This window comes from Alosa sapidissima, chromosome 14 (genome assembly GCF_018492685.1).
Source record: "Alosa sapidissima isolate fAloSap1 chromosome 14, fAloSap1.pri, whole genome shotgun sequence".
NCBI classification, from domain to species: Eukaryota; Metazoa; Chordata; class Actinopteri; order Clupeiformes; family Clupeidae; genus Alosa; species Alosa sapidissima.
Window position 1 is genome coordinate 12,740,553 of NC_055970.1, and position 17,500 is coordinate 12,758,052.

Genomic DNA, 17,500 nt, shown 5'->3' on the forward strand with positions numbered 1-17,500 from the left:
TCAGACCTCCGACTGTCTGCTTGGTGTGAGGTCCCTATAAAGAGACCGCATGTTAGTGCTGTATGTGCGGGATAATTGTGTTCCTGTGTGTGTGTGTGTGTGTGTGTGTGTGTGTGTAGGTGTAGGTACCAGTTTAAGAGGAATCTGACGCAGATAGTGTTGGAGCTGTACGTGCATGATAACTGTGTTCCTGTGTGTGTGTGTGTGTGTGTGTGTGTGTGTGTGTGTGTAGGTACCAGTGTAAGAGGAATCTGACGCAGATAGTGTTGGAGCTGTACGTGCGTGATAACTGTGTTCCTGTGTGTGTGTGTGTGTGTGTGTGTGTGTGTGTGTGTGTGTGTGTGTAGGTACCAGTTTAAGAGGAATCTGAAGCGTATAGTGTCGGAGCTGTATGTGCGGGATAACTGCCACCCGTTTAAGGCCAGTGTGTTGGTGTGGGTGCAGCTGCCTATGTGGGTGTGCATGTCCCTTGCACTACGCAACCTCAGCCTCGGAGCCTCACACTCACCTTCAGGTACACACACACACACACACACACACACGCTCACACTAACACACACACGCTCACACACACACACACACACACACACACACACACACACTCTCTCTCTCTGTATGACCGCCGCGCAGCGAAGCATATAGGTTTAGTCTTTTTTTTTTCTTTTTTTTTCGCATGTCCAAATTTCCGTCAAGGATTCCCGGGACACTGAAAGACCGGGGTACACGAAACTTGGTGGGCATGTAACCCCACATGGATAGCATGGAACCATCGTTTTTCGTTTTGATCTGTAGCCCCCCCGCTGGACTGGACCCCCCGAAAGGAGGGTAGGGCCGACACAGTTTTCTGTGAATATCTCGAGAACCGTAGGGTTTAGGAGGACCATTTTTTTTTGTATGTTGATCTCAAGGGGCCATGTCAACCCATTCCATAACCACTCATTTCATGTATAGCGCCACCTAGTTAAACACAAAAAAGTAAAAATGAGGTGTTGTAATCGCAGGTACCTGTGACCTAACATAGTCAAAACTGCACGAAATTGGAAGTGTAGGATCATTATGACACCCTCTGAATGCACACCAAGTTTCGTGGAATTCCGTTCATGGGGGGCCACACAATAAATTAATTTATGTTACTATACACAAACTGGCCTGTAGGTGGCCGGAGACAGTTTTCTGTGAATATCTCGAGAACCATAGGACCTAGGAGGTCCACCTTTTTTTGTATGTTGGTCTTAAGGGGGCATGTCAACCCATCCCATTACCACTTATTTCATGTATAGCGCCTAGTTAAAAATTAAAAAGCAAAAAATTAGGTGTTTTCATCACAATATCTCTGGCTGACATGGTCAAAACTGCACGAAATTGAAAGTGTAGGATCATTATGACACCTTCCGAATGCATGCCAAGTTTTGTGAACTTTCATTCATGGGGGGCCTTACAATAAAATGATTTATGTGTACATTTAGTGACCGTACACCAACAAGGATTCCTGGGACACTGAAAGACCGGGGTACACGAAACTTGGTGGGCATGTAACCCCACATGGATAGCATGGAACCATCGTTTTTCGTTTTGATCTGTAGCCCCCCCGCTGGACTGGACCCCCCGAAAGGAGGGTAGGGCCGACACAGTTTTCTGTGAATATCTCGAGAACCGTAGGGTTTAGGAGGACCATTTTTTTTGTATGTTGATCTCAAGGGGCCATGTCAACCCATTCCATAACCACTCATTTCATGTATAGCGCCACCTAGTTAAACACAAAAAAGTAAAAATGAGGTGTTGTAATCGCAGGTACCTGTGACCTAACATAGTCAAAACTGCACGAAATTGGAAGTGTAGGATCATTATGACACCCTCTGAATGCACACCAAGTTTCGTGGAATTCCGTTCATGGGGGGCCACACAATAAATTAATTTATGTTACTATACACAAACTGGCCTGTAGGTGGCCGGAGACAGTTTTCTGTGAATATCTCGAGAACCATAGGACCTAGGAGGTCCACCTTTTTTTGTATGTTGGTCTTAAGGGGGCATGTCAACCCATCCCATTACCACTTATTTCATGTATAGCGCCTAGTTAAAAATTAAAAAGCAAAAAATTAGGTGTTTTCATCACAATATCTCTGGCTGACATGGTCAAAACTGCACGAAATTGAAAGTGTAGGATCATTATGACACCTTCCGAATGCATGCCAAGTTTTGTGAACTTTCATTCATGGGGGGCCTTACAATAAAATGATTTATGTGTACATTTAGTGACCATACACCAACAAGGATTCCTGGGACACTGAAAGACCGGGGTACACGAAACTTGGTGGGCATGTAACCCCACATGGATAGCATGGAACCATCGTTTTTCGTTTTGATCTGTAGCCCCCCCCCCCCCCCCGCTGAGAGCCACTTTTACCAATTTTTTTTTTTTTTTTATCTCAGAAGAGCCACATAAAGACGGTTACAAAAAAAAGTTTGGATATTTAATGTACAGTTACTTTCATTCAACAGAGAATTTTTAAATACATTTTCTACTCGTTTTAAAAGTAGGCCTAATGTGCAAGTAACTTGAAATGTAAAGTGGAATGACAGAAGTATAGGCCTTAGGCTTCCCATGTACTGTAGGCTATGGTATGCATCATAGTTAATAACACAACACTCAATTTTCGTTGACATGTCATGGGCAAAATTGAACATTAGGCATACCAGATATTAGATTTGGTGATGGCCTTGGAGTCTGGCTGGCTCATATTCAGTGAGGTGAAGTTTCATGCAAGAATTGAGGCACCATTTAAGGGCAACTCCACTCAAAACTGTCATATCCATAACGACCACTAAATACCATGGCATTGTGTTGGCGTTATGGATGTGACAGTTTTGCGCGAAATTGCCCTTAAACGTGAGCGCAGGTTTGTCTTTATATTTTTCATATGTGAGAGATTTCTCACATGCAAGTGGAACCGAACAGGGTTAACACAGCAATACTAACTCGTTGCAGTGTGCGATATATAACGGGCAGTTCATTTCGCGTTTTCAGAATTAGTCTTCGGATGGAAACTTTCCCATTTCAGCCCGCTTGTGTTCGCGCTCGCAAGCTGTGGTCGCTGACGTTTCCTTTTTGACATTTTCCTTATCTAGCCTACAGCAAGCGCACACATCAACAATAACAAAGTGTTCTCGTTGACTGAAATGGAGGGAAATCGGTGATTTTGTTTGATATTGACTTGGCAACAAACCGCGAATGTAACAGTGCAGGCTACGGTTACGAGTCAAGTGAGGTGGAAAGTTATATAGGCTAAATTACTCAGATAGACCTACAATATTACATTTTGAAAATGAACTAAAATAAAATACATTTTAATTAAATACTCATTAATATTTGCAAAAGCTGAGCCGCATCAGAGGGATCAAAGAGCCGCATGCGGCTCCGGAGCCGCGGGTTGCCGACCCCTGGCCTAGGATGACCAATTTTTTCTGTATGTTTGCCTCCAGGGGTCATGTTAACCCATTCCATGTGCACACATGTGCATAAACAGATACACACGCACACACATACATTCACAGTAATCATACGTATGACACATACTCACACAGTAGACATATGTACGCATGCATGCATATGCACAAACACACATACGCAGACAAACACACAAGCACGTGTGTACAGTAATTTCCTGTGTGTACGTGAGCGTTTGTTTGTGTGTGTGTGTGTGCATGCGTGTGTGTGTGTGCGCGTGTGTGTGTGTGCATGTGTGTGTGTGTTTATGTGTGTGGGTGTGCATGCATGCATGCCTGTATGTGTGTGCCTGTGTGTGTATTTATGTGTGTGTGTGTGTGTGCATTTTATCATCATCCTTCGCCGGCAACCCTCGTTAAACACCACCATCTACAGGCTAATGTGTGTACAGAACATCTTAAAAACTAAATCGCCATTGTATATTCTTATTTTTAAGAACGGTTCGCTAGTTATTTAGTGAAAACATTATTTTTCAGCTTTCGGGGGCCCAGTGTGGAGTGTCCCCGGGGCCAAAGCGCTTATTTTCCGTTAAGAGCTAGTGGGGCTACATACCCACCCGGTGTTTTGGTGTCCCGGGAATCGTTGACTAAAAATTCAGGGGGAAAAAATAGAAATTGAGGACTGATATCACAATGTCATAATAAATAATGCTATCTCTGAGAGAGAGAGAGAGAGAGAGAAGGGGTGTTTGTATCGTCATGTTTTTAAGAAACTATTTGAAAGAGCACTAGTACACTGCCATGATGACACTTTATATCCAGGTAAATAAACCTTCAATAAAGTGATATTAGTATGTTATTACATAATTAGCTGCAGTTATTACATTTTCAAAGTTTTTTTTTTAACCCAGCCAATAACATATCACATTATAGGCAAAAAGCCCTTTTTTTAGATCTGCTGGTTAGTTTAGTCCTATTTTTTTGCACTATTGGGGCAGCCGTGGCTTACTGGTTAGCGCTTCGGACTTGTAACCGGAGGGTTGCAGGTTCGAACCCCGACCAGTAGGAACGGCTGAAGTGCCCTTGAGCAAGGCACCTAAGCCAGCTCACTGCGCCAGGATTAGTGTGTGCTTCACCTCACTGTGTGTGAGTGTGTTTTACTAATTCACGGATTGGGATAAATGCAGAGACCAAATTTCCCTCACGGGATCAAAAGAGTATATATACTTATACTTATACTTAGCGTGTTATGTGTCAAAAATGCCATGTGACTTCTGGAGCCAGTGCTATTGCCAGTGCCAGTACACTATTGGTACACAGCCATTTGGCACTCTGAATACACATGTTATTTATCCAAGAACCACCATCTGCATCCATGGCCGTTCAGCATGTTTGTGTTTGTTGTACTGATGCTAATGTCAGACTGTGCATCCATGTGTCCGTCTGTGCAGTGTGTGAAGAGCTGGCAGTAGGGGGTGCCCTCTGGTTTCCTGATCTCACTCTACCAGACTACACCTGGGTCCTGCCAGTCAGCCTAGGAATCACCAACCTCCTCATCACCGAGGTAACACACACACACACACACACACACACACAGCAACTTCCTCATCCTCATCACAGAGGTAACACACACACACACACACCACACACACACACACACACACACAGACACACATACACAGACACACACACACACAGCAACTTCCTCATCCTCATCACAGAGGTAACACACACACACACACACACACACACACACACACACACACACACACACACACACACACACATACACACTAGTGCCTGTAGTCACTAACTTTATCACATAAATGGATGACATTTTACCCAAGAAATGCACAAACAAAGATCTTATTTCTCTCACTCTGTGTGTGTGTGTGCGTGTGCGTGTGCATGTGTGTGTGCATGCTGACTGTATTCACAGCTTCTGTACGATACAGGACACACACACATACACACACACAGGCTGGTGTATTGTTCACGCCTGACTAATGTGTCTGCCACCCCAGATCCCGTTTCCTTTCTTTACAGAAACAAGATCTCTAACCTCTTTTCTCTCACTCTTTTTTCCCCTCTCTGCTCCTCTTCTCTTTTCTCTCACTCTTTTTCCCCCCCTCTGCTCCTCTTCTCTTTTCTCTCACTCTTTTTTCCCCTCTCTGCTCCTCTTTTCTCTCACTCTTTTCCCCCCTCTCTGCTCCTCTTCTCTTTTCTCTCACTCTTTTTTCCCCTCTCTGCTCCTCTTTTCTCTCACTCTTTTTTCCCCTCTCTGCTCTTCTCATGTTTCTCTTTACTATACTCCCTTTTTCATCCAACTCTCTTTCCCTCATCCTCTCTCTCTCTCTCTCTCTCTCCCACCCTCCCATAATCTCTCTCTCTCTCTCTCTCTCTCTCTCTCTCTCTCTCTCTCTCTCTCTCTCTCTCTCTCTCTCTCCCATCATCTCTCTCTCTCTCTCTCACCCTCCCATAATCTCTCTCTCTCTCTCTCTCTCTCTCTCTCTCTCTGTTGGCCTGTCTGGACCTGTTTCAAAGGGGCACCTCTGCAAGAGTGAACTGGGGGAAGAGTCTGTCCCTGTTGCTAGGGCGGTGGCAGGGCGTGGCAGTGCCACACTTACCCGTGCACTGTCAGTGGGGCAGGGACGGGCTTAAGATCCTGGGAGTCTTCTTCGGCACAGAGCAGTACATCCAGAGGAACTGGGAAGGGCTGGCTGATAAGGTGCTGGGGAGGTTGCTGAGGTGGGAATGGATTCGACCGTCGTTCAGAGGGCGGGTGTTGGTAGTCAATAATTTGGCAGCGTCCATGCTGTGGCATAGATTGACTGTGTTTAACCCGCCAGCTGAGCTTGTCGCCTCCTTACAGAAAAGCTTTGTAAACTTCTTCTGGGATGGGAACCATTGGCTACCTCCAGGAGTCCTTTACTTACCCCTAGCTGAGGGGGGGCAGGGGCTCATCCATCTGGCCAGTAAGGTTAAGGCAATGAGGCTGCAGTCCGCCCAGAAGCTGCTATACGGGACTGATCTACCATGGGTGGATTTCGGTCTGGCAATGCTGAGAACCAGGACTGAGATGCGTTTGGATCGACAGCTGTTCCTGGTGCCACACACTGCCACTGTTCAAACTCAAACTGAGCCAACAAGTTTCTATAGCTCAGTCTTTGAGGCCTGGGGACACTTTAGGGTGTCACGTTCAGAGCATTATGGCCTCAATGAACCTTTGTTCTTTAATCCTTTCTGGACAATGGAGGGTGACATATCAAGAAACATTGTGTCTCTTTCACTGGGGCAAAAATTACAACACTGGGCCACCTGCTGAACCTCGCTGATAGACATTGGCGCTCTGTCCTTGACCTGGTGTCCTCTTTGGGCTGCAGGTCAGAAAGGGTAGTGGAGGGCATATTGAGAAGCCTGAAGGCAGGTCTTCCTGACTCTCTATTAAGGTTCATCAATCATGTTCTGGATGGGGGCCCTTTTGAGGTCCCTTTTCCGGATTTACATATTACCCCTAAAAGCCCCACATACGCCTCTACAGGGACACTGCTTTCTTTTAAGGGGATGCTTGATATACATTTTACATCAATGGACAGAAAGATGTTGTATAATGCCATTGTGAAATCTGCTAATGCTAATGTGCTTAAGGGGAGGGTTGACACAAAATGGAGGGGTCATTTTGGGGGCAGTGAAGATCTGTCACCATCATGGAGGGTACTGTACAAGCCCCCCATACCAAAAAGGTCTGGGGACCTTCAGTGGCGGGTACTTCACTGTGTCATGGCCACAAAGGTCTTTGTCGTCAAGTTCAGGCATGATCTCTCACCTTTATGTAGTGTCTGTAATGTACCTGATTCAGTGTTTCATGTTTTTTGTGACTGTCTGAAATTGTTGTCCCTTTTTCAGTTGTTGGAGGGAGTGGGCCAGAGGTTGGGGTTCACTTTCTCAAAGGAACTGTTCATCCTTGGGGTTAAATACTCCAAAAACAAAAGGGAACTGTGCACCTTCATGAACTTCTTGATTGGCCAAGCAAAACTGGCAATATGGAAGGGGAATCGGTTGGAGGAGGAGGGCCAGATTGTCAACCTTGTGGACATGTTTAAAGCTTTGGTGGAATCAAGGGTTAGGGTTGAATATGCTTTTTTTAAAGTTTCAGACAGTGTGGATCATTTCTCACAGAAATGGTGTACTGACTAGGGTCTGGTCTCCATTATTGATGGGGCCTTGGCATTTATGTGGTGATGTCATGGGGACTGGGGTGTGTGTGTGTGTGTGTGGGGGGGGGGGGTTATACTGTAGTGTTTTAAGGTGGTTTTTGATCCATGCAATGGTTCAATAAAAGGGGTTTTAAAAGTCAAAAAGTCTCTCTCTCTCTCTCTCTCTCTCTCTCTCTCTTTCTCTCTCTGCAGATCTTTGCTCTCCGGAGGCTGGAGGCGTCTAAGGTGCAGAAGTACGTCACTAATTTCATCAGAGGAATCTCCATACTCATGATCCCCATAGCAGCCACAGTACCTTCAGTGAGTACACACACACACACACACATACACACAGTTTTCTGTGAGGTCAGGTCTGATGACATGCAATTGTTTTTCTGCACATGTGATTGTGTGTGTAAGCTGGTTGCACTGGAGAGGCTGTAAGAATGTTTAACACACAAACACACACACGCGCTCAAAAACACAATCTTGCCTTGGACCATATCTAGTTATATAAGTCAAAAATCTTTTCGTTTCATGCACACACATATATATACATGGAAGCACTCACGTGTGTGTGTGTGTGTGTGTGTGTGTGTGTGTGTGTGTGTGTGTGTGTGTGTGAGGGAGATAACTGCTGACATGCGCACGGTTGTGCTGGTGTTTTGTCTACCCTCACACACTTAGACTTTATATAACAACTCCCAGATTCAACAAACCTGCATCACACAACACACATGTGATGCTTCCACACACACACACACACACACACAAACTCATGAATGGATCCTTGGTTTTGCGTCTATTTTCGAGCTCCAGATAAGTAATGGAATCTGTTTCAAATCAGTTTGGCCTGCTGGTCTCACGTGGTGAGTGTGGTCACTACAGTGTGCCTGTGTGTGTGTGTGTGTGTGTGTCTGTTTGTCTGTACTGTATGTGTATGTGTGTGTGTGTTTGTATTTGTAAGTGTGTGAGTGTGTATGTGTAAGCATGTTTGTTTGTACTGTATGTGCATGTTTGTTTGTGTGTGTGAGTGTCTAAGTGTGTCTGAATGTGTGTATGTGTGTGTGCCTTTGTCTGTAAGTGTGTGTAAGCATGTGCGTTTGTGTTCAAGTGTGCATGTGCCTGTGTGTGTCAGTGTGTGTTTTGATTGTAAGTGTGTGAGTGTGTGAGTATGCTTGTGTGTGTGTCTGTACTATATGTTTACGTGTGTGTGTGTTAATGTGTGTCTATACTGAATGTGTGGGCTGTCACTTTTGTAAAAAAATCCTGTTCGATTTTTGAGACAAGTGTTTATTGAATCGATTGTAAAATAAAGACGTTTCAATTTTCAACGGCAAATACAGGCCAATCCACGGACAACTAACAGCCATTAGGACGAACGTAAAGAGGGCGCTTGAAGACGCACCAGCCAGCAATATTTCTGATGATTTATTGGTGTGAAGTTTCGTGCACAATGACAAACAGGAGTGCAACATTCTCGAAAAACAATAAGCAGAGTGGACTGCCATAACATCAGTGAAAAACTACTGCAGGCTTCAACGTGGCTGTGTTTACGATTAGAAATGTCAAACAAATTTCGCCTAGGCTACGTAGGAACTCACAACCGCACAGTTTGCATACCGCTTTGTCCTTCTTCATAGTTTTCATCTACCCCAAAACCCGAAATGCTTCCATATCGAACTCCTCAAGTTATTAGGGCTCATTACTCGTCTCTCTCTCATGTCGCACAGGTTGATCGTGTTGTCCTCCATTTTGGCAAAACAGCTGTTTCCGGTGTGTAAAATTGGTGGGAATTTTCTTTTTAGCTTTCGCAATGAGTACTGCACTTTCGGAATTCTTTATTTTCTTTATATATTTTTATTATATATTATATTTTAATATTTGGTTAAAATCCCTATTTGGTTAAAGATTCCCTATTTTAGTTTTCGAAACTTGTGTTGGTTGGTCCAATCGATTGTGCAATCGATTTTCGAACGTAAAATGACAGCCCGTGTGTGTATGTGTACGTACGTGTGTGTGTGTGTGTGTGTGTGTGTGTGTGTTTGTACTATATATGTACATGTGTGTTTGTGTGTGTGTGTGTGTGTGTGTCTGTACTATATGTGTGTGTGTGGGGGTCTGTACTATATGTGTACGTGTGTGTGTGTGTCTGTACTATATGTGTACATGTGTGTGTCTGTACTATATGTGTGTGTGTGTGTGTCTGTACTGTGTGTGTGTGTGTGTCTGTACTATATGTGTGTGTGTGTGTGTGTGTGTGTGTGTCTGTACTATATGTGTACGTGTGTGGGGGGGGGGGGTCTGTACTATATGTGTACGTGTGTGTGTGTGTCTGTACTATATGTGTACATGTGTGTGTGTGTGTGTGTGTGTGTGTCTGTACTATGTGTGTGTGTGTGTGTGTCTGTACTGTATGTGTGTGTGTGTGTGTGTGTGTGTGTGTGTGTGTGTGTGTGTGTGTGTCTGTGTCTGTACTATTATGTGTGTGTGTGTGTCTATACTATATGTGTGTGTGTGTCTGTACTGTAGTGTGTGTGTGTGTGTGTGTGTGTGTGTGTGTGTGTGTGTGTGTGTGTTTCTACTATATGTGTACAAGTGTGTGTGTGGGTCTGTACTATATGGGGACATGTGTGTTTGTGTGTGTGTCTGTACTATATGTGTAACGTGTGTGTATGTGTACGTGTGTGTGTGTGTTCGGTGTGTGTTTGTACTTTTGTGTGTGTGTGTGTATGTTTGTGTGTGTGTCTGTGCTATATGTATGTGTGTGTGTGGTGTGTGGTGTGTCTGTGTCTGTACTGTATGTGTATGTGTGTGTTTGTGTGTGTCTGTACTGTATGTGTACGTGTGTGTTTCTACTATATGTGTACGTGTGTGTGTGTGTGTGGGTCTGTACTATATGGGACATGTGTGTTTGTATGTGTGTCTGTACTGTACGTGTGTGTGTGTCTGTACTGTATTTGTACGTGTGTGTGTGTGTGTGTGTGTGTGTGCGTGCATGCGTGCATGTTTGTACTTTATGTGTGTGTGTGTCTGTACTGTATGTGTACACGTGTGTTTGTGTTTCTACTATATGTGTACGTGTGTGTATGTGTGTGTGTGTGTATGTACTGTATGTGTACATCTTTGTACTGTATGTGTACGTGTTGTATGTGTGTGTCTTTACTGTACTGTTGTGTGTGTGTGTGTGTGTGTGTGTGTGTGTGTGTGTGTGTCTGATGAGGAAGGCCTTAGTACGGTTAGAGCTGAGAGGAGGGCTTTACTGACCCCAACTGTGTGTGTGTGTGTCTGTGTGTGTACTGTATGTGTATGTGAAGCAGTGGGCTTTACTGACCCCAACTTTGTGTATGTGTGTGTGTGTGTGTGTATTTGTGTGTGTAATTAGGTTCTTAACATTTAAAACGAGGCATTGGCAACATTGTTTGTGTGCTGAACGTTTATTTATAAGACACACCCCACCCTTCACTACAATATTAACATCCTCCTCTTTTCTGTACTCTGTACCGTTTTTCTCTCTCTTTCTCTCCCTCTACCCCCCCCTCTACTTCTCTCCCCTCTACTTCTCCTCTCTCCCCCCCACCCCTCTCTCTCCCTCTCCCCCCCTCTCCCTCTCTCTCTCCCTCCCCCCCTTCTCCCTCTCTCTCTCTCCCTCTCCTCCCCTTTTCCCTCTTTCCCTCTCCCCCCCCTCTCCCCCCCTCCCCCCTCTCTCTCTCCCCATCTCCCTCTTTCTCTCTCTCTCTCTCTCTCTCTCTCTCTCTCCCTCCCCCCCCTCTCCCTCTCTCTCCCTCTCTCTCTCTCCCCCCCCTCTGTCTCTCCCTGTCTCACCCCCCCCTCTCTTTCTCTCCCTCCCTCTCTCTCCCTCTCTCTCCCCCCCCCTCTCCCCATCTCCCCCTCTCTCTCCCTCTCCCCCCCCCTCCCTCTCTCTCCCTCTCTCTCTGTCTCACCCCCCCTCTCCCCCCCCCCCTCCCTCTCCCCCCCCCCCCCCCCCCCCTCTCCCTCTCTCTCTCTCTCTCTCTCTCTCTCTCTCTCTAGTCCATGGCGGTGTACTGGTTAAGCTCTAGCCTGGTCGGTTTGGGCCACAACCTTTTGCTGCGGTCCCCTCGTTTCCGACGACTCTGCCGTATTCCGCCATCGCGGGGTGACTCCGATATGCCTTACAGGGACCTGGCTGCTGCTGCCGTCAGGAAATACCTGAAGTAGGGTGACCCCCCACAGGACCCCCACAGATCTCTAATGATCCACCAGGACCAGGACTCTAGTGATCCACCAGGACCCCCATAGTGACCCCCAGGACTGCTACAGACCTCCACAGGCCACTACAGACTTCTTGTGACCCCCCAGGACTGCTACAGACTATCCAGTCAACCAGACTAGCAGAGGAATAGAACGGTCTGGACTGTCCACATGGTGCATGTGTACTTACACACACACACACACACACACACTCTTTCCATCACACACACACAGAGAGCTTGGACTCATGCTTGAGCTTGACCTGGTCATATTCTCACCTGAATGGTATTTATAAAGTGATCTAATGAATAGTGTTGGCTGTGACTTTGAGAGTATTTAACGTTGTGTGTATTTGTGTAGGAGAATGCTGATGGTGTATAGCTGTCCACTGGATGTGCCAGGTCATCCTGACAGACTGTTAAAATAAAGAGCCGAAGCTGGGAATGGAGTGTGTTCTGTTCTGACCTCATTGAACACACACACACACACACACACACACAGTCACAGCCACAGCCAGGGCTGTAGTGGAGGCTAAACGCAAGTATACACAGATTAACCACCTCTGACATTTTAGAAATAGTTTATTCACCTCTTATTAAAGTTTATCCACCTCAAAAGATTTTATTCACTAACTGCAACATTTAACCTGCAAAAATCACATTCTATTATGTCCTGAGTGCCTTTAAAAAAAAAATCTGATACCGCATGGCGCAGTCCACCTTACCATGATCACAGAATTCATAGTGTAACCACCTCTTATTTTACCACTACACCCCTGGTCACAGCCACAGCTTTCGTCGCCCTTTACAGTAGTAAAGTACAGTGTACACTCTGTACCAGAGGTCTTCAACAGGGGGTCCGCGGAGGTAGGCTACTGCAGGGGGGTCGCAAATCTTTGGTTGATTAGACCATTTTTTTATTTTGTATGGCATATATATAGTAGGGGGGTTCCTTGCTCCAGCTCTCCATCAGTTTGGGGGTCCCTGGTGTGAAAAACGTTGAAGACCCCTGCTCTATACCTATGGTTTACTAGCATGCTAAGCTAGCAACACTGAAACCACTGAACTGCCAAAGATACACCGCTCCACTCAACAAAATCTGATTGGTTGGAACATTGACACTCAGAATCCCAGAAAATATTCAAATATATATATTTTAAAAAATGACACAACATAACACCCCAAACCTCATAGATTATAATTATTTATAAAGTTGTCAAGCTTAATCAGACAGGCAATATAAGCATGGTTCGAATTACGGGGGTATTAGGCCTAGATGAGACTTGGACCCTCCCAAAAGGGATGAAAATAATAGTTTGGGGGGTACTGAATTTTTTTTTTAATAAAATGTAATGTTATCCAACATTGCATGTAATTAAATGCAGTATTACCACCACATACCAACAATTCAGGATATAATCTAATGAAATACGATTTTCAAACCCTCACCCCCATTGGGCTGTACCATTTCTCTGGTACGTTCAGACTATGTTGTTTGCTATGATATAATACTGACGAATTAAAACAAATGCACAGTGTAGGCTGCAAAAGCCTGATACGAATGGGTTAACAAGCAGTGGCCAACTGGTCATACATTTGTCTAATATTTCACTGCCTTTGTAACATAGTGATAGCCAACCTTAGAAAAACATTGAGTAGCAAGATCGCTATGGTTTAACCGTAGGTCTCCCTTCCACTCAGCGGCCACGACCATCGCTGCTGCTTAGCTTAAATATCAGGCCTACAATCACACGCCATAGGAGGAGTTCCATAGATATACTGACACGGGGGGAGGTTTAATGAGGCGATTTATCATTTTGTGCAATTTCATTCTTAATGTCTTAACAATAGGGAATGCACTAATATGCAGGGTATTTCGCATGTAGATTAGTGATTCTCAATCTTTTTTTACGCAAATGCCCATACACCCATAATTGCAACGTTACCTGCAGTTTGTTTGAAACGCTACGTGAACATATAATAATCAATTGGACGTGAAATGTCTTTCCTCGTTCCCATTATTAGAGATCAGCCTTTCTTAAAAGCGTATATTGCTGCACAAACGTTTTGTGATATAACACCAGCCGCACAATGCACTAGGCTACTAGCCTAGAAATCTAGACGCACCCTAGCGGCAGCAAATTAATTTGCTCAGCCTGTACGTCTAGTATCAAACCATAGGGATTTCTATTGGCTGACGCCGTGGACGTCATCCAATCACAGCGCTCTATTTTGTTAGAGAGTCTTAAGGCGGGCTTAACAGGATAACGACAGTCCTGCGACGGTGAACAACAAGGAAGGTGGCTATGGCGAACGAAGAGCGGTTGTTTGAATCGGCGTTGGCGTCAACTTTGGAGGAGTTGGACTTGTGCTTTTCTTTGAAAGTTGAGCCAAACAATGCACTTAAGTCATTCCTTTCGAAGAAGGGTGTATTTGCCGTTTTGCCGACCGGATACGTATATGGTCATAGCACTGGCCTATTGCATGCCTAGGCAGTTTGAAAGACAATTCTCTGCCCGCCCCTTGGATTAAGCAAGGTGAATGGTTCGATTCCAGACTATACATTTAAATGATATAGGATGGCCCTACATGATATGAAATGCCTAGGCTAAACAACGTGAAGTCATTTTTTTATTTGCTTGATGTTTGGCAGGCTTAGGCTATCCAAGAAAAACAAATCAAATGAACCAAAGTCTGGTCTTGTATTAGGCTAGGAACTTGGCAATAAACTGGAGACTTTCTGTGGCCTATCTGTAAACAATTCTGGGTCTTAAATTTAAGTTGTATGTTTGCCATTTCCGTGCTATTGCTCTGTAGGCATTTCCATGTTTGCACTGCACCAAAACATATTTGACTGTGGCGCGCAATTTTACGCACTGGGCGCACCTTGAAACAGTGTATACCCAAATCCAACCCTTCCCATAACGTGTAAGGTAAATTGTGCTTGCTAGTACGATTAGTTTCTTTTAACTTGTCGGCCAGCCAGCCACGGTCATATGATCTATATTTCGAAGAAAAACTCACTGTGAACCACAAGTGTAAAATCATAAGCCTATATAAAATCGAGAGTGACGTCACCAGTCGAAATAGCGGTATACCCCCCGAAGCTCATCGTATAATTCGAACACTGAATATAAGCATATGGTTATTATTAGCCCGTTAGAGTTTTTATGCAAAATGACGTACACACATTTGGATGTGGACAAAAGTGACAACGAGCCCATAACTGGGCAACTCTGTTCACAAACTTCCCCCAGTTTCACACCAGTTATTCCCACATAAAATGACGTTTTCACTGGGATTTTTTCCGATGCAAATGAACGCACTTCCTTTATGTCTAATAGCCGCTGATTGCTGTGTGCATGTGATTGACGTATGTGCAGGGTAGAAATTCGACTGAAATTGCATTAAATCAGGTTGTTTTAACTAATATTATGCTGCAAGTTGGGGTTTTGTCCACTACATTTAAGTTCCTGTTATAGACTAACTTGCTATGTTAAAAATTCCAGTTTATTCCCATTAATTTTCGTTAATTCCCGTTAATTCCCATGGAAAGTTTCCAACTTTGAAAACTCCCAGAATGTTGCAACCCTAGCCCTAATATACTCGGTCCAGTCCACCCGTGTAGGATGAGAGTTATTTTTGTATTGCTTTATTGAACAATTCAGCACAATACATATACATTAGACAGTACAAAAAAAAACAGACAGTAATAATAATAATGCAATAAAAAATACAACACACACACACACAAACAATAAGTACAAAAAAGATCAATTATGTAAAGAGAAAGCAGATTATCTGTTAAGTGCTGTGCTAATAAGACACAACAGCCTATCATTTTTTGAGTTGTTTCGAACTACCTGTAAAGTATTCACAAGTGTATCCATTTGTAAAGAAAATAAGGGCAAAGAAGGCTGCGATTTTTGCCATTTTTGCTTGTGAATGAAAAATTGCTTGCAAAATAAAGAAATTAATTAACTACATATTCAAGGGATTTCTTTTCATGGTTTTCATAATAGAAAAAATATCTTTCATACTAAGGGAGTAAGTTATATCTAAACGATCAAAGTGTATGATGAGAGGTAACGACCTGAAGAATTCTCGTATGTCGTTCCATGTTGATGTTGAAGTTGAAGCTCCGTGAGGAACTTAAAGTCGCTCGAGGCGAATGTGAAAGTTCAAGCTGTTTTTCAGCTTCAAGTTTTCCAGGGCGGGGTCGCGCGCTATCAGGCTGTGGTGATACACAGTGCGTCAGTCGCAGAGTGAGCTCGAGCTTGTAACGGTTTAACAGTAGCGTTGCAAGGAGACGAACATAAAATAAACCAAAGATGTTAACTTTTTCCGTTCTTGTACTCGTGCTGTCGGTTTTAACCGCATCATCGACGCGCGTTACGCGCAGCTGTGGTGAATGTGTCCCGGAGAAGTGCGCGCCACTGCCTGCTGATGGCTGCACTGCCGGTACCGTGATGGACTCGTGCGGCTGCTGCTCCGTTTGCGCCGCGGGCCCGGGAGATGCCTGCGGGGGCCGAGGATCATCCGCCAAGCGCTGCGCGCCCGGTCTCGAGTGTGTGAAGAGTGACACAGACAAGAAGAGTAAATTGGGCACGTGCGTGTGCAAAAGCAACTACCCGGTATGTGGCACCGACGGTATTAACTACGTGACTGGCTGTGACCTCCGCGCCGCGAGCCAGAAGGCAGTGAAGGACGGGAAGCCCGAGATCGCCGTGCAGAACAAGGGCATGTGCGCACAGGGTAAGTGCGAGCGAGATCCTCCAAGCCTGCGCGGTGCGCGCTATGGAGCAGAATCAGTGGGAAATGCACTCCCTCGTGCATTACATTTATGCAGCGATACAGCGCTTTAATACCCCGCGCTACATGAGTTATGATGTCCGAAATACTTCAGAAGGCATAGATAGGCTGTATTCTTATGATGACTTATTGGACTGAGTAACACACACATACACACAATCTTATTTTTTATGAGCCAGGGTTACAAAAACGGAATTGAGCTTCAGAGGGGTAGCCTATTGGCACAGTTGGCTGGTATTTCAGTATGTATTTTCTGTGTGTGTGTGTGTAAGAGAGAGAGAGAGATGGGGGGGGGGGGGGGGGCGTCTGAAAGGATACACACCTGCTGGTACCTGTGTACTGTGTGTGTGTGTGTGTGTGTGTGTGTGTGTGTGTGTGTGTGCGTGCGTGCGTGCGTGCGTGTCAGAAAGCTGTAGCCTCAGGGTTTATATACTGTAAGCTGGAGAATGTGCCTAAGGCTGGAACTTGATTAGAGCTGACAACTAAGATTTGCATTCAGTCCAACATGACAGAGTGATGAGGTAAAACACACACACACACACACACACACCAGAGAGCTGGGAGCATTGTGGAAGGGGTATGCTTTTGCGTGCCCTGATCGGACATGTCTGGCATTCCGAGTCAGACAGGGGGATTTGTGTGTGTGAAAGAGGATAGATCCAGATCAAACATTCTCTCCCGCACACACACACACACACACACTGTAGTGTTGGTTTAAGCCAGAGCCGTTGTGTTCAGAGTGCTGGGATGTAGATTAACAAAGGCGGGACAGTGTGCCATCACACACACACACACACACACACATGCATGAGC

General features: G+C 44.9%; 2 protein-coding genes and 1 long non-coding RNA gene across 7 annotated transcripts in view; 2 read left to right on the forward strand and 1 right to left on the reverse strand.

Moving 5' to 3' along the window:
* Positions 1–9,049, reverse strand: part of LOC121681304 — a 10,803-nt gene extending 1,754 nt beyond the window's left edge. The window contains exons 1-2 of the long non-coding RNA XR_006022065.1: positions 8,988–9,049; positions 8,144–8,148 (exon numbers count right to left, since the gene is read on the reverse strand). This is a non-coding gene — a long non-coding RNA (uncharacterized LOC121681304). The remainder of the gene's footprint in view (positions 1–8,143; positions 8,149–8,987) is intronic.
* Positions 1–12,551, forward strand: part of LOC121681282 (cytochrome c oxidase assembly protein COX18, mitochondrial) — a 19,939-nt gene extending 7,388 nt beyond the window's left edge. For 4 of the 5 annotated variants that reach the window (XM_042060930.1, XM_042060931.1, XM_042060928.1 and 1 more), the window contains exons 4-7: positions 348–514; positions 4,899–5,011; positions 7,857–7,964; positions 11,676–12,550. In XM_042060930.1, the coding sequence (XP_041916864.1) occupies positions 348–514; positions 4,899–5,011; positions 7,857–7,964; positions 11,676–11,843 (556 nt within the window). In that variant the 3' untranslated portion in view covers positions 11,844–12,550. Of the gene's footprint in view, positions 1–347; positions 515–4,898; positions 5,012–7,856; positions 7,965–11,675 lie in introns of all 5 variants that reach the window. The other variant, XM_042060927.1, reaches the window with a different exon arrangement.
* A 3,539-nt stretch (positions 12,552–16,090) lies between these two features.
* Positions 16,091–17,500, forward strand: part of igfbp7 (insulin-like growth factor binding protein 7) — a 6,600-nt gene continuing 5,190 nt past the window's right edge. Inside the window, exon 1 of the mRNA XM_042060948.1 lies at positions 16,091–16,630. Coding sequence (XP_041916882.1) covers positions 16,207–16,630 — 424 coding nt within the window. The 5' untranslated portion in view covers positions 16,091–16,206. The remainder of the gene's footprint in view (positions 16,631–17,500) is intronic.